Source organism: Dermacentor silvarum, chromosome 1, assembly GCF_013339745.2.
Source record: "Dermacentor silvarum isolate Dsil-2018 chromosome 1, BIME_Dsil_1.4, whole genome shotgun sequence".
NCBI classification, from domain to species: domain Eukaryota; kingdom Metazoa; phylum Arthropoda; class Arachnida; order Ixodida; family Ixodidae; genus Dermacentor; species Dermacentor silvarum.
Window position 1 is genome coordinate 167,713,137 of NC_051154.1, and position 25,225 is coordinate 167,738,361.

Genomic DNA, 25,225 nt, shown 5'->3' on the forward strand with positions numbered 1-25,225 from the left:
AGAAAATGTTGATTACTTAGCAGGGAAAATGAAAGCAATCTATTGCATTTTGAATCTTGTATGCGAAGCATGTCAATGATGCTGTCAGTGAAATGTCTCAAAATTTCATTGCCTTTTTTTCTTATTTGAGCTACTTTTGTGCTGAAGTTTTTAAAGTAGAAAGGCAGGGGGGGGGGGCTTCATTCTTTGGTGTATTGAAATAAATGTTTGTTTTGGTGCATGTACCAAATGAATGTCTGTTTTCTGCTGTTCTTTACCCTGAACATAATATTTTTTAATTAATTGCCTGCAGCAAATAGCACAATTTTATTCCTTGAGCTGGATTGTTTAAAAAGGTGGACATTATTTGTATGCAAATCTGAAATGGATAATTGACCTAATAATAAAATTTTAATAGGTCATTTTGTAACTAATATGCCTAACTAGTCACTTTAGGGCACGTGTTACAATTTACAAATTGGAGCCAGTGAGTTACACCTGTAAGTTGTAACTCTGGGGCTGGCACCACTTTTGAGATATCCCTTTCCAAAATCTGCAATGAAGTGCATTGTTGTTTCAGTCAGTGTTGCAATTCACTGCTCAAAAAATCTTTAGTTGTTAAAAAGTTTAATGGAACAATAGTCCATTTCACCGCAATTTTTGCGCTGCTTATCTCAAAACTGGTGCTAGTCTCAGAAGTCGTTCCAAGTGAACTTGTGAGCTCCAAGTGTGTTGTGAACTGACAGGTTTTAATTCATCAGTTGCAACATGTGCGCCTAAGTGAGTAGCGGAATCTCGTTAATTAGAACTTCTGATTAATTTCGACTCGCTGTAGTCCGGCTTAATCACGTGTATCTGAATGGGCGGACACACCCGTTAATTAAATTGTTTGGTTTAATGTCCAGAAACTGCTCGTTACGTGGTACGCCATAGTGGAGGGGCTCGTATTAATTTTGACCTCCTGGGGTTCTTTAACGTGCTCGAAAAGCACGGTACACGAGCGTTCTTGCATTTCGCCCCCATCGAAATGCGATCGCCGCGGCCGGGAATCGAACCCGCAACTTCGTACTCAGCAGCACGACGCCGTAGCCACTGTGTCACCTCTGCGGGTATCCGCTAATTTGAACGCGTGAGCGCTAACACCAGTTAATTCGATACAGGGACACTAGCTAATTCGAACAGACCGCGCCCCCAACGACGCCTACCGCGCACTCAGGTGGCGGTCGGACTTGGCGGCATCCCCGCGCAGCAGAAGCCTGCTAAAGTATACAAATTTAAAAAAACAGAAAAAAAAAAAAAAAACAGTGGCTAGCGTTTGACAGTGGCTTTCAAGGAACAGTGGCTAGCGTTTATGAGGGCGTTGGCGGGGCTTCACTACAGGAACCTTATTCACTACAGACTGAAGTTGTATCCGACTATAGGAAAGAAATAATGTTGCTGACCGATTTTTTGGACGCTTTTATTTTACAGGCATGCTTGATTATTCAGATTAACCCGCGGCTCCGCCACCTACTCGATAGAACCAATGTGTAGCGGCGACAGAAATTTAGGACGCCGTAGGCGATGTTTCGCTCGATTTTTCGTACTGATCGCCGCGCGCGATGTCGAAAACATACGCGAACGAAGTTGTCGCCATTCAAGCTGTGGCCCGTGCTATAACTTTCGTTGTAGAGGTCATTTCTTGTAGGCCTTGTAGAGGCCGTTCGGTCGCCGCGAAGAAACCAAACCGCAACTTCAGTCGCCGACTCCCGACGAGACGGTGCTTGTTAGGCTTAGGTGGTGGTGTGGCGGCCCGTCGCGAAAATGCTCGCCCTTGGTGTGCTAGTGCCGGTAGACCATTGATGCCAACGTCTTGTGCCGAAATGTGCCTAGGTTAACCATTAAAAATCATTAGTTTGCCGGAAAAATCCCTAGCCTTATGCATTTATTGTTATTTTTTTTACGAGCCGATGCTCCGCTGTGTTGAGTTGCGCCTAATAATGGCGGTACTAACGCAAGTAGTATGGAAAAAGCTCCAGCTCACGCTAATCCTTTGAATATGAGCTCTAGTGCCTGCAAAAACCATTACAAATCAACTCGCTACCGCCGCCCCGGCTGCGGGGGCCGCCGGGGACCTTCTGCGTCGGCGACTAACTTTTCCAGCTTTCCATTCACGCTTTATTCCTCACGTACTTCAAAAGGTCGCCGCTTGTTACTACAGGCCTTCAACTTTCTTGAAAGGGCGCGTATTATATTGAATTTGCCCCTTCATATCAAGACCAGTAAAGAGAACTGACATATATGTTCATCTTTCCCTAAATGTTCTGTTTCAGCATCCCCAGGTCTGAAATTCCTGTACAAGATATATGTGTACTGGTGCTCAGCGATTGCAACGCGACACTCGGAGCAAGTAACTGCCGGCGGTTTTTTTTTTTTTTTTTTTTTTTTTTTTTTTTTTTTTTTTTTTGTCGTCGGTGAGCGCTGGGTGGTCGCTGGGGGACCAAATACACTTACAATGCTTCACAAAGGCTCTTGCTTTCATCGCGTACCATGATGCATCAGTTCAGTGTCCCCAACCCCTACAGTTGGCGCAAAAAGCGCCGGCAGCCATGCTCTCCGAGTATCGCGTTGCAAACGCGGAGCACTGTACATTAATTTTCATAAAGTGATACGAATGCACACTACCACGATTTCTGCGGGTTCTCTTCCTGAGCAGTGAATTAACTGCTGCGGGCCGCCTCTCAACAGCCCATATGTTTAATTGATTTTGTTGTTGCGTGACACGTTGTTTGTGGGTCGTCGGTATGTTAGTACACTGGAATATAAAGCTATGAGTTTTAGAAATACCATTAAAGCCCACTTCTGCGGTAGTGTTATCCAATTTTAGGGAAAACGCGATCGCAATAACCGTATCAAAAATGCGTTGCTCCTATGGCACATTGGCCATGAAAAAAAACGTATTATCCCGGAAAACGTATTATGCAGAGTCGTATCAACGATTTTACACTGTTTACTAATTGGTTGTTTATTAAAATAATAAATAAATAAATGAATAGGTAAGCAAGGAAATTGCTATTGGAATGTCTGAATACTGTATAGTGCAGTCCGCTGATATTCAACACGAAAAGCCCCAAAGTTTTCTGAGAGATTACGACACGCGTACTCCAGTCAGCTGAAACCACTGTTCGTTTGCAACGCTGCCGTGCTTCTGGAGAAGGGTTGTGACATGAAATGTACTTTGATTCTTCCTTCTGACAGGGCGAAATATACATATGTGTACATTACCCTGAACGGCAGTATTCGACAAGATGCAGAAGCAGAAAGGGAACCAGACACCAGCTCGTTTTCGCTTCCTTGTGTAGATGGTATTATTATCTACCCAATTACAGAGGCCGTATTTTGTTACGATCCATTGTTAAATGAAGACCAGGTCTTAGCTGACTTCACACGGAATTGGCGTATTTGGGATCTCGTTATCGTAACCACGTCTAGAGAAAAACGGTTGGTTTGGGAACTTGGACATGTCGTATAAACATTAAAATGGTATCAAATGGTATCTCTCCATGCCGAGAACACGTAGCAATAGTCAGCAACTAAGGATGGAATGAAAAAGTCTGTGTCGCTGTCGCCCTATGCCGTGCCGCCGCCATGTGCCATCTAACTTAACGGCCGTGCTTTCCGCCAGATAGCGCGAAGTGCCTGAGTGACAGAAATGCATCTACGAGATTTAGAGCAGCCGTCTGCTATTCACAATTTTGCATGGCAAGAGTTGCAACAGAATGACGGGGTCAAGGAAAGGCGGAGGTGCAGACATGTTAATTAGGTATGAAGTGGCAAAGGGTAAAAGAGTCATGTAAATATCATTTAAGGATTAGCGGCACATGGGAATAAAAAAAGACGTGGCTGGGAGTAGCTTTCCTATGGACAGATAGTGATAGCAGATATAAAAATAACTAATTTATTGACTATATTAGAAGCAATATATTGAGTTCAGGAAATCGGGCCAAGGGATATTAGTAGGAGATATGAATGCGCACATGGAGGATTTAGACAGATATACTGATTACAACGGTTCTCTAGTGCTGGAGCTGTGAGATGAACACAACCTTATAGTAGTTAACTGCGAGAATAAGTATCATGGACAGGTAACGGGGCAATGCTGGAAATAGGCAGTCAAGCATCGACTGCGCCTTAGTCTTAGAAACGGTATACGAACGACTTGACCAAATGACGATAGAGGAACATCAAAAAGGTAGCCTGGGTAGCGATCATAAACGTATGACCTTAAACTTTGGGATAGATACCGACGCAAGACGGGAACCAATAACAGCAGAATACTTGAAAATTAATGAAAGGCCAATAGTAGAGATCGCAAAAAGCACAGAGAAGAAATAAAATGGAGGCGGTTCCTATAGCAGTCTGGGAATAAAAAGAAAATGGTAGGTGTGATGCAGCATGAGATAAGACAAACACGGCTTAGAAGTTGGTGGAGTGGAAAGAGGAAACCACATAAGTGGTGGAATAATAAGATCTATCGGCCGGTTGGCTTTGTGGGCCCACCATAAAGCCACAAGTGAGGCAGTGTATGGTGAAAAGAGTTGGGCCTCTTTTGAAATAAGAGAAGTGCCGAACAAAATTCGTTCTGAAGAAAGACTCAGGAACATGGATGAAAATAAGTGGGTGGCTAAAGTGCACAAATATCTATACCTCATAAGCGTGGACACAGAATGAAGGAAGAGGTCAAGAAAGTTGGAAACCAGGTACAGGCTAATTGAAATGGTAAATAGACAACCACGAGTCATCAAAAACAAAGTAAGAGAAATAGAGACAGTAAATTGGATGTAAAGGCTGAAAACAAACAAGACCATATAGATTTACAAGAGTGGCAAGAAAGAAATTAGAAAGGGAAATCTGTGGGGTAACACTAAGGGCAGTGCCTTGCGATTTGAGACCCGAGCTGGTTGCCTAAGTACAAAAGTTTACCGGGGCAAATATTCGCAACAGCATGATGCATGTGTCTGCTGCAGCAGAAATCCGGAGACAACTCAGCACATCACAATTAAATGCGAAAGTATTCACCCTGCGAGATCCTTAGGTAATGTTCACCTTCCAGAAAAGCTGGGATTTAAAACGGATGGAAGTATTAACCGGTCAGCAGTCGAGATAGGCAAGGTACGTTTAAGTATTAGTGGAAAAAAAATCAGGGAAGGGATTGATAGGACCGGATCCGCTACAGGCATAGGTAGCTATATACAAGATAGATATACAGGTTTTATGGAAGAGAGAAAAGATTAAAGAGGTATAGGCAAAATGTTAGAGTGATAAGCATGCATAGATTACCTGATTAGCTCAAGCAGGCTAGGTGACTTTTGTGTCAATACATTCATAATGAGGACGGATCCAGGAGAGCTGGGTCGGAGAAGCAGGAAGAGTAGAGAGCCGGTGGCCGCGCGAATGCGTTGCCCGAGCCTTCGGCTCGTGCTTTGAAGAAGCAGTAAACACTCGTGGCTAACAGGCATGAAATGGCAACAAGAAAACCGAGCGAGGGGTTCCGGCATTCCGGAGTGTCAAACGCTGAAGGGTCGACCAAGTGTGGACGCTAAACAAGAAAAGGTCGACTTAATTTTGCGTGACATACGATACGAATGAGATACGAAATGAGTTAATAATGAACATGAAAAAGAGATATAATCAACATTTAATAATCGAATCATTTGAACCACCGTGTAGTACGTCGACCTTGTCTTATTTAGTGTCGACACTTGGTTGACGCTTGCTTTCTTTCTTATCACATTTGTCGCGCCAAGTGGCCGATCTCAACGATAACTACAGCGACCCAGCCAGCGACAAAGCCAAAAATAGTGGCAATTGGAATGGATCATTACAAAACACGATACCCTGCAGGTGTACGAATCCGTCGTTGGGATCGAAGCATTAGTCAACAGCTGTCAGCCGCTTTTGAAAATCCTTAGATATTTTCACAATGACGCCTAACCCCTAAGTTGGTTCTAAAAATCCTAGATCGGTCAGAATCGACCTATGATGACAAAAGTGGTATTCTGACCAATCACGCGAGGGCAAGCGAACGGTTCGTTTTCCGAACCGTTGCGAGATCGCGCACCAGGCAGATCGGGTGTGAATTTAGTTGCACCGGCTGGACTGACGGCCAAGTGCTGAGTTTGGGTTCGCGGGCGATCAGCCGGCCGCGAACGCCTACCAAGCTTGTATGTGCGCTTACTGGACGGAACAGTGGGTAAGATCGTGTGTGGGCATGAAGCTCCAAATTGATCAACACAGCCTAAACTGACAGCGTCGCGGCGCATGGGTCGCACATGCGATATCTGCATTTCGCTACGACGCGAATCGGGCAAACGCCAAACGCACCCGTGGTCTCTGTCATCACGAAATTTCAAGTACTACTATATATATTATTTCAATGAAGCGCAACATCGCGGAACGTTTTGTAAAGTTTTCGCGGTGCTGCAGTTGTATAAAAAAAGGGGGAAAAAAGTTGCAGTGGCTTAGCTCGGCTATGCCAGGATATACGTAGCGTTAGCAAAGGTTCAGCTGATTATTCTTAGCTTTCCTGGTTGTCTCCTACGCTCAACCGCTAATTGCCAGGCAACTACTTCGGGATCCGATGAGTCAAGCTTCTCCGTTCTTCTGCGCTGTTGAGCAGCATTTGCGCTCTCCTTCTCCACACTGGCAAACGCCAATCAGAAGCGAAGCGGCTCCAGCACAGTGTCAGACGGCGACTGCACAGCGAGCGCACGCCGGCGCCAGTGCGTCTACCACGGCTACGACGTCACTCCTCTGGAATGCGCAGACCGGCGGCGGTGAGTCGCGCGCGGCGGCGGCGGAGTGCGCGAGAGGTGCCGGCTCCGGTGGCTCCGGCGCGCAAGCCGTCTGACATCACTGATCCTTGCGCATGCGCAGCACGGCTCTTGATGTGCCGCGCGAAACGGGCTTGGCTAGGCCAGTGTAGCTGACGCTACAAAAATGGAATTGATTATACCGTCGAAGTGCGTTTTTTCGGACTGCCCTAAGGACATTTTTGCGGCCCCGTCCGTGTCCGAAGAATTAGTCGGTGACTGTAAATGTGCTGCAACTCGTCACGCGTGTGTTAACTCAGTGCACGTGCACTGTGTCATGCTTCGCTGCACGTAAAAGTCCCCCATTCAGTGGGCTTTGGGTGTTTTGAACTCCGTTTAATTAGAACAAATTTTGAAGCCTCTTCGAGTTTGAATTATGGATATTTTACTGTAGTTAAAATATTAATAAAATTTGCTGGTTAGCTAAGTACTCACTGCAATTTCTTGTGCAATTAATGTCTGCATTTTCGTGTATAATTTACTTCAGCCAGAAGAATTGTGCTATTTACCGCAGGCATTTCTTTTTTTTTTTTTTTTTTAAGTTCAGTTCAGATAAAGAAAAGAGAAATAAATAATGCCCGGTCCACGCTACTGTTGGTTGCATTGTAACATATAAACGTCAGCATAACTGATATTATGCTGAATTCTCGCTTATAAATTTTTTTCTATCAATTTCAGTGTCCTTATCAGCACATAAATGCCAAGGATGAGGTGAAAGAGAAGATGATGTTTAATTCTGCTTTTTATGTGCCAAAAACAGAGGCCTTAGGGCCATAATGGAAATAAAAAGTTATTGCAGAAAGAGAAACTCCGGTTGTGGATGTAAGCTTCTGTGCATGCCTAAAGGTAAGTCACATGGAACACTGCACCAAGCATTAGCACTTGAAAGGGCTTCATTATTTCTGATATCATATCTTTTTGGCGCATATTTAGTAGTGAAACCTTGCATTATCACTTAGAAAGTGATACATGCTGCTCCCTCTCGAGATCGAGCATAGTCACACCTGGTGGATTCTGGTGGAATCATGCTTAGCGTGGCATGAACGTGGATGGCTCCGTTTGCTGCCCAGTTGTGTAGGGTGTCTACCACAGGAAGAACCTGGGATTTTCAGGGAATTTGTCAGTTCTGAAAAGTTCAAGGAAGACGCAGGGAATTCTCACTGAAGTGCAGTTGTTACAAAACTAATGAACGCTGCCTACCTTGTGTGAGCAAGTTGTCAAGATATATTCCCTTAACACGGAAGCCGAAAACCGGCATTTATAATATATTCAGCGGTTGCCGGTCTTGAGTGAATGAAAGCTTGTTACCATTTTAGCAGCTGCGTTGTCATTAATGCTACAACAGGAAGTGCAGAGAGAGGAAGAAAGAGAGACAGACAAAGGGCGAGAGAAATAAATAAAACGAAATTAACTTCCTCGGCGAGGCGGGATTCCAACCCGGGTACCCACGGTCCGAAGGCGAGCGTAATGACCACCGCGATATACACCCAGGCTCACAGAACATGCATTTATGGGAAGATAAGGTTGCATTGTACCGACGATTGTAACACAACTTGCGATGGGCGAGAGAAAGAGAAAATGAGTGAGAGAGAGAAAGAAAGAAAACAACATAAACTTTCTCGGCGAGGCGGGATTCGAACCCGGGTATCCACGGTCCGAAGGGGAGCGTCATACCCACTACGCTACACACCCACGCTTGCAGAGCTACGCTGTTTCATGAAATTTCAAAAGCGTGGAACTAGCCTAATTTTTTTTTCTGCTGGTCACTTTACAACGTTTGAGCCAGACCACAGAAGGAATTCCCTCTGATAGCATTCTTTTTTTTTTTTTTTTTTATGGCTAAGAAGAGGAATGGGGTCCGATTGAGCGCAATGTAATATGGTACATTCCACAGTGAAGCGAAAACTAGGCCAACGTGTTTGCTCGTCGTATTACCAACGAGCAACTTGTGCTTCCGCCCGCGATAGCGAAAGAGTATTTTTCTGGATGAATTGCCCTATATACACACTTCTTGGTAGATCCACATAGCCGTTAGAAGGAATGATACGAGCGTGAGGTCAACAGTACCGTTGCAGATGTTATGTACGCACTGGAGCGAGAAAAGGGGGCGTTGTGACTCGTGCTGATTTAGAGCCCAGCAGCTTTTCTAGCATGCGCCACAAGGGGGTGTTTGCAGTTTGCAGTGAAGAGGACAAACATCGCGCTCGGTAGCGCAGTAAAGTGAATTATATAGACGCTGCTCTGGCGCCCTGCATGGCTGCGGCGCCGGTCTCACATTTGCGCAGGAGAATAAACACCAATCGTCTGAACTTCGTCTGGATGACCTGACTTTAGTTCCCCAATGCGCGTAATTTTTTTCATTTAGGTATGTCATCGTATCGAAGAAGGAATTATTTTGCAGGTTGTATATGATGCGACCAAGTGGTAATTAACGTTAGTAGTTGGCTTTAGGCATGAAACCAGGACGTGGGCAATTAAGGAGGCTGTGCTGGGTGAAGAAAAAGAAGTGCTAAAACAACTCAGTGTAGAGACGGGAGCAAAGAAAAATAAATCACCAGCCCTCTTCCCCTGTGGAGAAAATGGCGGTAAGATAAAAGGTTGTCGTGTGTGTACCTGACCTACTACTTTTCATTCCCTTTCCTACTACTCTTCCTTCCCTTTTCGTACTTATTTTCCTTCCCTTCCGTACTACATGTCCTTCCCTTTCCTTCTAGTTTTCCTTCCTTTTCGTGCAACTTTTCCTTCCGCTGCGTTTTACGATTCTCTGCTCGTTGCTGTAGTCACTTGCGTTCGATGTCTCGAGTTTGCCCGGTGGCGTGGTTAGCAGCATTCGCCCACCATTGCCGCTTGCAATTCTTCAAAATTAAATTGCTTCAAAATTACATCTGTCCGTCACGTAAAACAATGAATGGCTCATACCCGCCTTAAGCAGTGGATCATACCCCTGTAAACGCGGCCTCCCCATTACGACGACAGAAGAGAAGTGAACGCTAGAATGATGAGCGGCAACGGCAGAAGACGACGACGACGAACGTGGGAGCAGTGGCACGAGCGCGTGCCGAGCGCGTGCCGAGCATGAAGGCAACCCGAGGGGCGCCAACCAGCCAGCTGCGGAAGAAGACGACGACGCTTGAGCCAATGCTGATGATGATACCGCGTACACCGACCCTGACACAAGTCAGCCTATGAAGCTTCGCTTAAAAGAAGAGAACGACGACGACGAAGTGTGGCGTCGTGGTCTATCGCGATTGGGTAACGTGCACGCGCGACATGGTCGAATGAGCGGTGGCATCGTGGTGTTCGGAATATGTGGTGTGCTGCGATTGGACCACGTGTGCGGAGCGTGTGCCCAAAATGGTGCGGTGGAGGGACAGGCGGATCAGAAGAGAGACGGCGGCCATCAGCGGACGACATCGGACGGGGCTGACATTCCGGGATACCCAAGCGATCCGAAGCCGGCGGTTGGAGCGAGGTCGGAGGCCACCTGGCATTCCGAGATTACCAGGAACAGGCAGGCGGGATCCAGGGTTACTGTGCGGCCGAGGACAGCGAGGCCCGGGCATATCTGGGTGCCTGTATCAACCGCCAGCGAACCCTGACCCACGACCTTCCACTCGTCTTCGCCACCCGCCACCTCACGCTCTCGATGTCTCCACCAGCCAGAGCCAGCACTAACCACGCCACATCTGCCCGTTCGATGCCCGTGAGCGTACATATGGTAAGAGTGCCGATGGTTTCTTTTAATGCGAAGCATTCTTTCACTCAGTCTAGTCACTTTACGGGAGGTCGGTAGGTCCTTTCCTGTCACCATCGCGCGCACATTCCTGCGAAACGAGATGTAGTGCCAGTGTTCGGAACGCGTTGCTTGTTTTAATGGCCTTAACAAGTGATCTAGTCGGAACATGTTTACTTGAAGGCTTCTTTGCATGTTAGAGCTGCGATCTTCTAGGTGATTTTGCTTCGTTTTAGAGCCGCCGGAGCGCGAGCCGCCGAGCGCGAGCAGCCGAGCGCGAGCAGCGAGCCGCCGATCACGAGCAACGAGCCGCCGACCGCATGTGTGGCAGATATGCGCACTGTGATACTGCACGAAAAGCGAGAACACTGCTTCCGTAACTTACAAAATATTAATAAAGGCGAATAATTTCACTTGGACGCGTTGAGTCGCCAAATACGACTAACGTAGCGTTGCACCTCGTCGAGAGAGATTGGTAAGGGAGTCTTCGGAGATTGTTCCGCTGCAGCGGTCGACGCTAGCAGACGACAGGTAGCGGAAGAACACATTTAAGATGTGTTCGCGCTCCTGATTGGTCGAAGAAGCCCGTACCTTCCACAGTTCTGCACGGAACTACTGAAACAGAGTATAGCTTTTTGAGACGTTTGGCGACTGCGTCACGTGCCAGGTTCTCGCGCTCTTCCTCGTGACAGCTGGCGCATTAAGATTGTGTATGACGTAGTCGCTGACGACGTAACAATGGGTGTTTCTCTCGCTTACGCCCTCGTCCAGTGCTTTTGTAGAACCCAACAGTCGGCATGTCGTAAGCTCGCGCTGAACGGCCGCAGTAGAAATTCTGCCGGGGGCGTCATGCAATCATTGTCACCGCCGTCTTGCTGCTGTCGTCACTCTTAGCTAGACCAAGATGTACTTCATGTATCTCGTGACCATGGCGTCGTGTAAGAGCTAAGAGAACATGAACGGCGTTCTCACGACACTTGGAAGTCTGTGCTAGCGCTTAGATTGCGCTTAAATAAGTGAGCCAAGCCGTCCAAGCGTGCTCTTTACAAGAGTTAAGCAGTTTTGGAGAGGCAAATGGAAACATTTGGCAGTTCCGGGATTGGAAGTTCGATAAAGGAGGAGTTGGCTGTTGGAAGCTTCTAGCACATCAGCCCAATGTTCTAACCACTAGGCCATGATTGCACGCATACTATTCTCGTGCCAAAGCCGACTAGCTCTTTGGGACGTTTGGCGAGTGCGTCACGTGACAGTTACTCGCGCTCTTTCCTCGTGACAGCTCGCGCTTGGTGCCTGTGTCAACCGCCAGCGAACCCTGACCCACGACCTTGGACGAGTCGTCGCCGCCCCCGTCTTCGCCACCCGCCACCTCACGCCCTTGATGTCTCCACCAGCCAGATCCAGCACGCACCACGCCACATCTGCCTGTTCGATGCCCGTGAGCCTACATATGGTGAGAGTGCCGACGGCTTCTTTTAATCAGAAGCTTTCTTTCACTCATTCTAGGCACTTTGCGGGAGGTCGGTCGGTCCTTTCCTGTCTCGCCGCACTTCGCACTTCTTTAAAACAAATGCATGACGGACGATGGAATGGAATCGCTGCCTTCGAGCACACCAGCCCAATATTCTAACCACTAGGCCACAGTCGCACGCATACTCCTCTCGTGCAAAGCCGACTATACTGTTTCAATAGTTCCGTGCAGCAGAGCCAAGGCTACGTGACCATCGAGCGCACATTCCCGTGAAGCGAGATGTAGTGCCTGTGTTCGGTACGCGTAATTCATTTTCCAGGGCAGCTGGGCCCTCGGACTGTGGCGCCGCCGCACGGGAGAACGTGAACCACGGCGGCACCTCGGATCTGTTTGTGCCCCGGTGGCCGCGGTGCTGGGCGCCGACGCGAAGCGGCGGTCGTTGGGGTGTTGCGGAGTGCAGCGTAGCGCAGCATTGCAACACCCCAAATAAAAAATACTGCACCAGTCGGGTAGACTGCTCCCTTCCTGATAGTGAGATTATATTTGGATCATCAAAACAGTGATGCGTTTATTTAGGAATAGCCGAAGGACGGGAAAAGGCAGACCACTGTCACCTTCCAGACTTGTAGGCACAACTGTGACTGCTGTTAAGGGATCGATGCTATTCCTAAATAAACGCATCACTGTTTTGATGATCCAAATATAATCTCACTATCAGGGGGGAGCAGTCTACCTGACTCGAGCAGTATTTTATTTGGGGTGTTGCTAAGCTGCGCTCCGCAACACCCCAACGACCGCCACTTCGCGTCGGCGCCCGGCACCGCGGCTTCCGCCACGGCACCGGGGCACCAACAGATCTGAGGCGCCGCCGTGGTTCACGTTCTCCCGTGCGGCGGCGCCAGTCCGAGGGCCCACCTACCCTGGAAAATGAATTGTGCGTTCGGTACCTGCAGCTTATTGTCTTAATGGCCTTAACAAGTGGTCGAGTCAGAACATGTTTACTTGAACGCTTCTCTGTATGTTAGAGCTGCGATCTTTTAGGTGATTTTGCTTCGTTTTAGAGCGAAAGATCTACTACGCCATATCTCGCAAGGTCATTCAACGCGTCGCAATGACGTTGAGCCGCCGCGCGCGAGCAACGAGCCGCCGCGCGCATGTCTGGCAGGTATGCGCACTGTTATTTTGCACGGAAAGCGACAACACTGCGTCCGTAACTTATAAAATATTAAAGGCTAATAATTGCACTTGGACGCGATGACTCGCCAAATACGACTAACGTAGCGTTGCACCACGTTGAGAGAGATTGGTAAGGAGAACAGTCTTCGGAGATGTTTCTGCGCTGCAGCGCTTGCCGCTAGCAGATGACAGGGCGCGGAAGGACACATTTAAGATGTGTTCGCGCTCCTGATTGGGCGAAGAAGCCAGTACCTCCCACAGTGCTGCACGGAACTACTGAAACAGTATAGCTCTTTGAGACGTTAGGCGAGTGCGTCACGTGCCAGGTTCTCGCGCTCTTTCCTCGTGACAGCTCGCGCTTTAAGATTATATAAGACGTAGTCGCTGACGACGTAACAATTGGTGTTTCTCTCACTTACGCCCTCGTCCAGTGCTTTTGTAGAACCCAACAGTCGGCATGTCGTAAGCTCGCGTTGAACGCCCGCAGTAGAAATCCTGCCGTGGGCGTCACGCGATCATTGTCACCGCCTTCTTGCTGCTGTCGTCGCACACTTGCGTCACACACATAACTGCTTGTCTTACACAAACACGTTGGTCAACCTGGTAATGCTTTGCGCGTAATCCTAAACCCTGCTGCTTAGCCAGCTACTAGCAAAAAGCTTCGCGTAACATCGATTCCCAGAGTATGTGTGATCTGTTTTAATTTTTTCTCACTCGTAGGTCACATAGAATCTCTGAAAACTTTGTATCTGCAGAGACCAAGTTGTTGGATTGTGGCGCTTTGTTTATGAGCATTTCTTGATGCTTTTTCTTTTGCTTATTGTAGGTTCACTTGAGTGTGTTGTACTGTGACGCCCCTGTCTGTGTCCTGTGTCCATTCTTCGCACTGCACGTCGGCAAGCGTGTCAAGCTTCCGCTAAACAATCAATACCCACCAGCTGACGATAGGACTAAGCTCTGCTTACATCTTGGAGCCCCACCTTGTCCATGTGTCGTGGATGAGGAATGGACCAGGAGAATAGTCTATAAGCAAGGACCTCGGTGTTACAATCGAGGAATTTCTAGATTGGTTTGAAGACTTGCTCAGCCAAGACGGAGCAGAACTAGAGCTAGACCAAGATTTACTCCGTGTATCTCGTGACCATGACGTCGTGTGAGAGGTAAGAGAACGTGAACGGCGTTCTTATGACACGGAGAAGTCTGTGCTAGCGCTTAGATTGCGCCTAAATAAGTGAGCCAAGCCGTCCAAGCGTGCTCTTCACGAAAGTTAAGCAGTTTTGGAGTGCCAAATGGAAACATTTCGCAGTTCCGGGATTGGAAGTTCGATAAAGGAAGCGTTGGCTGTTGGAAGCTTCGAGCACATCAGCCCAATGTTCTAACCACTAGGCCATGATTGCACGCATACTATTCTCGTGCCAAAGCCGACTAGCTCTTTGGGACGTTTGGCGAGTGCGTCACGTGACAGTTACTCGCGCTTTTTCCTCGTGACAGCTCGCGCTTGGTGCCTGTGTCAATAACCGCCAGCGAACCCTGACCCACAACTTTGCACGCCTCGTCGCCGCCCCCGTCTTCGCCACCCACCACCTCACGCCCTTGATGTCTCCAACAGCCAGATCCAGCACACACCACGCCACATCTGCCCGTTCGATGCCCGTGATCCTACATATGGTGAGAGTGCCGACGGCTTCTTTTAATGAGAAGCTTTCTTTCACTCATTCTAGGCACTTTGCAGGAGGTCGGTAGGTCCTTTTCTGTCTCGCCACACTTCGTAAAAGAAATGCTTGCCCGACAGTGGAATGGAATCGCTGCCTTCGATCACACCAGCCCAATATTCTAACCACTAGGCCATGGTCGCACGCATACTCCTCTCGTGCCAAAGCTGATTATGCTCTGTTTCAGTAGTTCCGTACAGTAGAGCCAAGGCTTCGTGACCATCAAGCGCAGATTCCTGCGAAGCGAGATGTAGTGGCAGTGTTCGGAACGCGTTGCTTGTCTTACTGGGAAGTCTTGTGCTCGCGCTTAGATTGCGCTTAAATAAGTGAGCCAAGCCGTGCAAGCCTGCTCTTTACGAGAGTTAAGCAGTGTTGGAGTGTCAACTGGAAACATTGTGAGTTCCGGGACTCGAAGTTCGAATGGCTTTTGGAAGCTGCGTTGTAGTAGCTACGAACTTGCAAGCCAATAGGGCTTGATGAGCCGATTTGTGAAGCGAGTAAAAACTGAGGTTGCTCATGTAGAAAGGATGGCGCCCTTAGTAGGCGAAAGGTTACAGGATCAAAATTTATGAGCGGTGAGAACTGTTCCAGTAGCCGCCGAGATAGCTGAAATGGCTGCACGTGCTCACGCGGTGAGTTAGAGCCAAGAGGAAGCTTTGTAATGGAAGCAGTCGGTTTGAAACGAAAAACAAGGTTTCCGAAATGCTTGAAGGCAAATGCAAAATCTGTGAGCTTGCGTAATCATGCCAGCGCAGGAACATGCCTCCAGCTGTACGGTATGGTGCGGGACAAGCCCGCAAGAACAGTGTCTGTGAGCATTGGTCGCAGCTCTGAATGCGCTGCAAGCGATAGCTGCCCACCATTAAGTGGTGTGATAAGTTGTGCAAATGTGATGGCTGCGGCAAAGTAGAACATTACGCACTGCAGAAGGATCTTCTTGACTTGAAGCGGGGTAGTGAGGAAGTGAGGTCGGTAAAAGATAAATGTCATAGCAAAGAGAATGAGTGCATAGAGCGCATGCGCGTGTGGAAAGCAAAAGGTGGTGATGGCTTCGTGAAGCTATCTCGTGAAGTCATTAGCGTTCTAGAAACCAGGCACGTTAACCGACCTCCAACTTGTCCACCTCGTTTGCGGAAGCGCGTGAGCTACAAGACAAGCGTGGGGAGCAGAATGTTCACAAGCAGAGTGGCACCGCAGTCACTGTAAAAAGGGTAACCAACGGCGCGTGTGTGCTCCGAGTGTTTGGCCATGCAAGCGCGTATTCATGTTTTTCTGTTTAGGTAGGGGTTCTCATTTGATCGAGTTTGAGTGTACGTGTATGTTCTCATTGTAGCGTGGTGTAATGTCTATTTTCTTTCCCTTCCACTTGGTTGTTGAAGTGCTGAAATGACGGAGTGTAGAGATGTAAGTGAAGAAAGAAAATAGGATGATGACGACGATGTATGTCGACAGAGTATCTTGCATTATTTTTCAGGTTGTATAATCCCACTAATTGCTTCAGTATGAGATCCTACATGTAGTGTAATGTAGGGCGCACATGTAGATACTTCCGGAATGTTCGCCGATTGGTAAGGCCCTAGGGCCATCAGGTAATTTTTAGATGAAATGTAGGTTTTTACGGCCCTTGTTTATCGTTCAAGTGTTATTTCTTGATCTATTCAGGGTAGAATTAGCCAATTCGATTTAATAATGCGAAAGCCTTATATGTCTCGTCGTTCAGTTGACCTTAACGTCCTTGAGCGAAAGCAGTGTCGTCGAAGCGAAATCGTACACGATGACGACTCGGTGTAGTAATTCACTTACTGCACCGTCCCGGCGTCGTGTCTTACCTATATGCAAACGCTCACGCAACAATTTTGATACTGCACGGGTCACCGTCGTCATCGTGTTAAGATAGAATTAGTTCAGGCACTCGAACCCACGACCTTCGAATGGATTCGAAGCGGATGTAATTAAGGCAATGTTGATTAATAGTTAATTCAGGCACTTTAACTCACGGCTTCTGGTAGGCGCGGCACCCTCGACCTGTGGTGGTAGTCGAACCCACGACCTTTGTGGTAATCAGGGCGAGGATAATTAAGGCACAGTTAATTAGCATCAATTAAGGTACTCGAACCCGTGGCCTTTGGTCGGAAAAAACAAGTAATACGTAACAGCGCATTCGAATGAGAATGCCAGGTAATTAATTAATGTTTCTTGAGCGCGCAGGCTTTCACCTTCACCCTCTTTGGCGTATGCTAAAGTGACTCAATTTTTTTTATGCTGCTACCACCCACTTCTTGGCCAATCCTTTGTTGTGGTTATGTGCCTAGTCTGGCATCATCATCATAATCAGGTTCTATGACTTGAGTCTTGTCGCAGTCAGATTCTATGACTATGTCTTGTCGCAGTTTCTTGCAAACCATCAGCGCATTGTTCGCTAAAAACCGATGCATTCTTCATCGTCACAGGTTTCTAAGGAGATGGCTCCGCCAGATTCACAGCAGATGGTTCGAACCCTGGGGGTCAGGGAATGGCCATACACGGTCGCCTTAGAGGCGGGCCTGGTCTATACGGCTTGCCACGTGGTCTACTACATATTCTCCCAGACTGGCCACAAGTCGTTCACCCACTTCCGTCTCACTTGCCGCGATGCCTTCCCTTACTCCCACGAAGGTTGCGTGGCCAACGTTTGCGAGCCAGCAACGTTCGAGCAGCGCCACACCTGGAAGAGGCTGCCCTCGGACGAACGTGTGTGGGACGCCTTGGGGTGCCACCCTCGCAGGGCCCTCGATTACACCGACGAGGTGGAGCAGCATCTTGTTGGCGCTCTGGTCCACCACAGCATGATAGTCCAGGACGAGCTCGGGCTCGACTACTCCAACCGGTCCGGAGACGACGGGGAGCCCGACCAGGTCAAGCCGAAGTGCTTCGCAGGCAGCTCGCAGTGGCCACACGTCGGCGCCTGCCTCTGGTGCTTCACTCCCGGGACGCGACAGCAGTCGAAGATACGCATTCTCAAGGAGATGGTTCCGGCTGACCGCCCCGTGCACCAGCACTTCGTTACAGGCCACTCGAACTAGGCGAAGTGCTGGCTGGATACTTCCCCGCGGCTCTGCCTGGCCATCACGCCGTTTCTGGGTTTCTCGGGAGTCGAACCACTGGTCGAGGCCGCGTAAATCTGTTGGATCGACTGCTGCTCGAGGCGGACGCTCCGTTCTTCCTGCCCAAGAGGGAATCAAAGAGGCTCACCTGCTGGCTGGCACCCGGGAATGGTGATTCACGTCGCAACTCGCCTGATGACGTGATTACCGCGGTTCAGGAGAAAGCGGGGCGCATCTACGGCATATGACGTTTCCTTGATTTGAATGCTACTTTGCCCGTTATATCGCGATTATTTTATTATTTACAGTGTTTTGTTTTGTACGATTTTTGCATTTGTGTTCCCGCAGATAATTTTGCGGTTGTTTATTTGTATCAATCCTCTTCTTTATTTTGCTGCTTTAAAACTTTCTTTTTTATTTCTGTCTCGGGCTTTGGGACCGTTGTCTGTATATTATTTGTGTCTGACGGATTGTATTATGAACGTATAATAAACTTGAACTTATTTGCTTGAAAGAGGCGACGGGAGAAAATTAGAGTTACAAATAAAGGCGCAGTTTCGCCCGAAAGGCAAAGCATCGATTGCGATAGCAAATCGACAGCTATGCGAAGAAAGGATAATAGTTTTATCGGCCGTATAAACTTGTAAACATAGGCATACTGACTAATGATCAAGTATGGTGTCATGCACGCACAAACAAACATGAACGCATAGTACTCGATGACCGCGAAAACTCGCTGTCAAAACGCTGCAGTGAGCGAGCGAATGCCGCTTCGTGCCGCCGCTCGCATCAAGGCGAACTAAATGCAGCGCAAGGCGGACTGTCCCCGCCGCAGATGGCTTACAAGATGCAGCGGCCGCTCGCGCCGGCCGCAGTAGAACGTCTCCCCTACGCTTCCTCCGGAGCGTTGCTGGCGGCTGGAAGACGTAGCGCTTCTTTCCCGCTTCCCCCTCTCGCGTGCGCGAGATTGAGCCGTGATCGCGGGGTCACCCTTGCACGCTTTCACTCGAACATACACCATATGCGGCGTGCGGCGACGATTTTATCACCCTCGGACTATTGCACCAGGTCGTCAATATAGGCGCACTTGCTTATCAGGCGCTTTGCTTGATGGTTACGTCATGCTACAACGTATACGGCCGCACGGGCTAAAACCGCTGACCAAGATGCCTACCGCGCGGCAAACTGTGCGACCGACGCCGTATGCTGGAGGCTAAAGGTACGTTCAGACTACGTACGTAATGTGCAGATATTTCGCAAGAAACGGAAGCGCAAACGCAATAAGCGCAACTAAATTGTTCAGACTACAGTCGTATGAAGCGTTACGAGCGCAACAGTCGTCACGCGCGCGAGCGTAATTGTTGGAAGGCCCGCTACTTTTACGTTTAACACAGATACGACAGTTACGGCGTGGCCAATAATCGCCGCAGTTTCGGTTTTAAATTTCCGGTGACGCGACTACCGGCATCCCCACTTATAAATATATAGATAGAGCAACGGCCCAACGGACATGGCTGCGTGTTTGCGTAGTAGCTTGTGTGCGTAGTTGTGTGCGTAGTCTGTTTACAGGCGCCATGTGGAAATCCACTGAGACGCAACCGGCCAGCTCACGTTTTGATTGGCCAGTCTTAAGACGCGTAACGTATGCAACTGACAATGTGAACGACCAGCATTGTTAACGATCTTAACGCTTGTAACGCGCGATACGGTCTTCATGACAGATGCGCGCTTTGCTAACGTTACGACCGCAGTCTGAACATACCTTTACACGAAAGCCAGGGCACGCCTGCCTTCGTCCTGTACACTCCTTTTACCTTGTGTATGTGTCTATTTCGGCGGTTTTCGTGCTAGTTGATTATATACCAACTCGCCCTGCCATGTTAGAAGCCTGGTTGCGTGATAGCGTTTCTTCAGGGATCGCGCAGACCTAACTTTTTTTAAAGCGAAGCTTTATATGTCTAGGCGAAATCGTATATGGCTAGAAATCGCCTGTGTACAGAAAGCTATCATCACCAGCATTGGCTCGAGCATCGTCGTTTTCTTCCGCAGCTGGCTCGTTGGCGCCCCTCGGGTTGCGCCCGTGTGTGTGCTCGGCACGCGCTCATGCCACTGCTCCCGGTTCGTAGTCCTCTTCTTCCACAGCTGGCTGCGTCGCCGCTGATCATTCCAGAATAGAATTTCACTTCTCTACTGTCGTCGTAGTGTGGGGGCCACGTTTACGGGGGTATGAGCCATTCATTGGCTCATATAATGAACAGATTTAATTTTGAAGCAATTTAATTTCGTGTAATGAAGAAGAGTAACCTGTGCCTTAATTAGCAGCATCGCCACCGCCATGAGCTCGTGGTTGCTGTCCTTGGCCGAACGCTTGTGAGTGCTACCCGTTCGCCTGCATCCGTTGCTAATAAACCTCTTAGCAAGTGGTGGAGTCTGCTGGGTTTCGACAACCCTGGAACTTCGGAGTCGCACTCTACCCCCATCATGCCCGAGGACGCAAGCGGGACTCTTCCAACTCCTCCAACGGCGCCGCCCACCCTAGTTTGTGCCGGTGCCTTACGTCTGCGAGATCCCCCTATCTTCCCCGGCACAGATCACAAGCGGCAATGGCGGGCAAATGCTGCTAACCACGCCGCCGAGCAAACTCGAGACATCGAACGCAACCGACAACCGCGGACTGCTTGCTTGCTTGTTCCTCACTTGTGGCGCTTACCCACTACGGGGGATTGGCCAAGAAGCCCGCGGTTAAAGGTTAAAGGAAAGGGGGATAGAGAAAAACCTAAACGAAAAAGTAAATCAGGGTGAAGTATAACGTTTATCATAATTAGGAAATAGATTTACCTCACAGATACCAAAATAAAACTCATTCTAATTATAAATGAAGAGCTATTTTTGGGGTATTAGAATAATTTCGAACACACAATCAGCGACTTCATGAGCAATGCAATCATTTACTTCAAGAATTAACATGGTAGCCTTATTGTGTCACAGAGATAGTCGCAAATGGCCACCCAAATGTTCCTGTGGCTAATCCCCAATGAAGAAGCCCCGAAGGAGAGGATATTTTGAGTAGTTAAAGAAATACCCATTTTTCGGAGTCAAAATTCAAATTTCTTCCTCTGGTTTCTAAATCGACGGCATGCTAATAGAAAGTAGTCAATGTTTTCGGGTTCCTGACAGGTAGGACACAGAGGGAACGGTGCCAGACCGGACGTGTATAGGTAAATGGTTAATGGTGGGATGCGGCAGCGTAATTTTGTTATGGAGCTTTCTAATTTACGTGTGGGACGCCATTGTCTCACGAAAAGGCCAAATTATTAAATCCAGATGTTTGGATTTTCAGTTTTGTAGAATCTTGGAAAAGAGAAATTTTTCTAAACCTAGCCGCAGTGACATAAGCCGAACAAGGCATAACATACAAAACTATGCCGTGGAACCCATACGAATCGTACCAGACTTAAGTTTGGTGGGGTTAATGATTTAAATGTATTGGCTACTGTAGTGTCTGAAGATGAAATGAGTGATGTACAAACTGACAATGAATCAGTCACTATTACCACTGCTGAATAATTTGAAGGAAATTTTCCCTAACCATTTCGTCTGGTTTGCCCTGTCCTGCAGTGGGGGCAGGAGAGGGGAAGAGTGCCCGGATGGTGGAGAGTATAAGAAAGCCATCAAGCAGCCATGTGGAGAACACTTTTGCTTTGCCCTAGCGTGCAGGAGCATGCACGCTGAACGTTTCTTGTATGTTTTCTTTGGAGCACACCACTCACTCTTAACCATGCATTAAACTTGTGTTATTTGTTTTGACGTCGCCTCGTCTTTCTTGCCGGACCCTCACCGATGGTCAACCTGGTTCGAGCTCCAAGCAGACGCTGTTCAAGGTTTATCAAACCCCGGCCCGTAACAAGTGTATGGCAGCGGTGAGATCCACCAAATCACGACCCGCTGAGCAACTGGAAGGCAAGCGGTGATATATGGATCTACGAGCCTCGTCTACCAAGTCGCAACTGAATGCAGCGTTTGCAATGGTCTACGCCGGATCCTTGGCTGCAAGGTGTTGCGTGTGGGACTTTCTTTGCTGAGTTTTGCCAGATTTTGTTGAAGTGTTAGAACAGAACGGGTAATTCGAGCTATTGTTGTCGCCTAGTTAGGTTGCGGCAAGATAGTTGTGTACAGTAGTGAGAGCAGCACTGAAAACAGCCATGAAATTGAAGTCGTTGCGTAAACCGGAGTTGTTGGAGCTAGCGAAGGAGTTGCGCCTGGATGTCACTGACGCGCTCCGAAAACCAGAGTTGATTCAGGCTATACTTGCTCTAGAGGCTGATGATGATGAGCTTACGGAATGCCTAGAGATCATTAAAGAACAGAAATAACGTAAATAATGGGATCGTAAAGAACAGAAAGAGCGGGAAGAACGGGAACGTGAAGAACGGGAACGCAAAGAACAGAAAGAAAGAATTAAAGTGACTCGAGATTGAAATGGAACGAGCTCGAGCAGCAGGGCAGAGGAGCGATGGAAACAGTGATGGAGAGCGCGTATCTTTAAAGATGACAGAGCTAATGCGGTTTTACAAGCTCGGAGAGGACATTGGTTTGTTCTTGGTGAACATCGAGCGGACGTTCGAGAAGCAAGGGTTCTCTCGCGAGTCGTGGCCACAGCGTCTGCTCACACTGTTACCGGGCGAGGCAACGGACATAATCGCTGGCTTAACCAGAGAGGAAGCAGAGGATTATGATAAGGTAAAGTCCAGTTTTCTGAGAAAATATAGGCTGTCAGCGGAAGCGTTCCGGTGGAAGTTCCGCGAAATGGAAAAGGCTAGGAAGGAGTTCTATACAGAGTTTGTATATAAGCTTATGTCAAACATGGAAAAATGGCTCAAGGAACAAAAGCCTATGGTGATCATGCAAAAGTTGTTCAGTGCTTTGCACTTAAACAATTTTATAACTGGTTACCTGAGAACGTGAGGTACTGGTATCAAGATAGGCCAGATGTTAGCACGGTAGGCAGAGCCGCTGAACTAGCCCAGGAACTTGTGACGCGTCGGGCTCGCGACGTCAGCGATGGTCGAAAAGGCGATCGCAATTTCAGGTACGGCAGGCCAAAGCTAGGGCCCGAAAAAAGAAAGGACGAGGCTATGATTGAGGGTACCTCAAAATGCAATAATTCTGGATGGGAAGGGACCCCTGGAGTAAAAGCAGATCCGCAAAAGAAATTGGAAGCGAGGAAACCCTTTCTTTGCTACAACTGTCAAACCTGGGCACATTGCTGCGCAATGTGACGAGGTAAAGGTGTTGTTTTCATCGGTTGGTTGCAATGACGAGAATATGAAGCTGCTCGTACCGTATATACGCGACCTTGAGGTAGACGTGAAACCATGTCGAGTGCTGCGCGAATCCGCGTCTACCATGGACGTGGTTCACAGCTCTTATGAGGAACCGGATAGGTTCACTGGTAAATGCGTCTGGATAAAGCAAGCTGTAGGAACTCACAGTGCATGTCTTCCGGTCGCAATATAGCTATTAAAGGCCTTTTCGGTACAGTTGAGACAGAAGCTGCCGTATCGCCTACGCTTCCTCCGCAGTACCCTTGCCTGTTTTCAAATAGGTCGGATCAGATTCTGCGCGAGAAAGGGCTAATGTTCAAGGAGGCTAGCGTCATGGCACAAACGAGACCGAAAGCTCGTGAGTTAGCTGTAAAAGCAGTTGCGGAAACGGCACTAAGTGAAGTGGATGGTGGTTCGCAATCTCAGGAAGCGGAAATCGACAATTCCTCCGCGTTGGAACCGCAGGAGTTTGGATCCGCGCAATCAGAAGTCCCCGTTGTTACGCTTTGCGCCAGACGTGCCGAAAAGGATCAGACAAGTTCCAGGTGAACGACGTTTATTAAGCCATGCTTGTGGGTTCGTGGCTCGGGCAAGAAGGAGTCCGCTAGCGAGCGCGACTCTGCTTTTAACACTTAGTGGCGCATGCGCACTTCGCAGAGTGCTCTTATCAATTGAGCGCCAGGCGACACAACACCCGTAGTGGCAACAGCCAAGTTGTTGGAAGACCAGTTGCCAGATTTGTCTGTAGCGCCCACGTCGGAAGGCCTTCAGCGGATGTTAGAGATAGTGAGTTCAACCGCGATTAAGCAACTAGTCTCTAAACTGCAGCTGGAGCCTGAACCAACGACGGAGTTGCAGGAAGTCCTGCAAGAATTTCAGAATTTTTTTGTAGATAGGCCAGGAAGGACATCGGTTCTTACGCACGACATCAAGTGACATCAAGCTCAGTTCTTCGGAGCCGGTACGTTCAAAGGCTTATCGAGTGTCGCTGCGCCTACGTGAGATTATGGATGCGGAAGTGAAAAAAATTTTGACTCTAGGTGTGATCGAGCCTTGAGAGAGAGGAGGAGGAGGAAAAAGAAGAAAGGAAAGGCAGGTAGGTTAACCAGACGCACGTCCGGTTTGCTACCCTACACGGGGGAAGGGGTTTAAAGGGATGAAAAGAAAGGAGAGAGAGGGAAGAAAGTGCGAGAGAGATTACACCTCCCCTATAATCTTAGTTGAGGTGCCGGGCAAGGATCTGCGTCCTTGCGTAGATTACCGCAAGCTAAACGCAATCACTAAAGATGAAATTTATCCTATACCAAACATCCAAGAGCGCATCGAGAAGTTTAGTATAGCGCCCGATTCATTTCCACACTGGATCTAGTTCGAGGCTACTGGCAGGTTTCGCTCACCGAGCAGGCTAGTAGATATGCCGCCTTCATATCGCCGTTGGGAACGTTCCGCCCTAAGGTCCTAAGCTTCGGTTTGAAAAATGCCCCGTGCTGTTTTTCAAGCGTTATGGACAAAGTGTTGAGAGGGCAGGAAGAGTTCGCTTTGCCGTACTTAGATGATGTCGCGATATATTTCGCATCCTGGTCGGAGCATATGCAACATCTGAGGGCAGTGTTGGCCCGCTTGCGTGAAGCCGGCTTAACCATCAAGGCAACAAAATGTCAGATGGCGCAACCGGAAATGATCTATCTTGGCCATGTTATCGGACAGCGCTTTCGCCGTCCCTCTGAGCTAAAGGTGGCTGTGATACGAGATTTCCCGCAGCCCCGGACAAAGACCGCTATGTGATCTTTCTTAGGCGTCGCAGGATACTATCAGCGGTACATCCCGAGGTATTATATAGCTAGGGCCTTCGCCGTCCCTCTGAGCTAAAGGTGGCTCTGAGTGAGTGAGTGAAATAAC

At 48.4% G+C, this 25,225-nt stretch overlaps 1 protein-coding gene across 1 annotated transcript; it reads left to right on the forward strand.

The window, feature by feature from the left end:
* Positions 1–9,960: 9,960 nt before the first annotated feature.
* LOC119434122 (putative deoxyribonuclease TATDN2) lies at positions 9,961–18,496 on the forward strand. Its single transcript, XM_049657339.1, has 3 exons — positions 9,961–10,548; positions 11,840–12,013; positions 17,370–18,496. Exons 1-3 carry the CDS (start codon positions 10,477–10,479, stop codon positions 17,979–17,981), a joined length of 858 nt encoding a protein of 285 aa, XP_049513296.1. The 5' UTR covers positions 9,961–10,476; the 3' UTR covers positions 17,982–18,496.
* Positions 18,497–25,225: the final 6,729 nt, after the last annotated feature.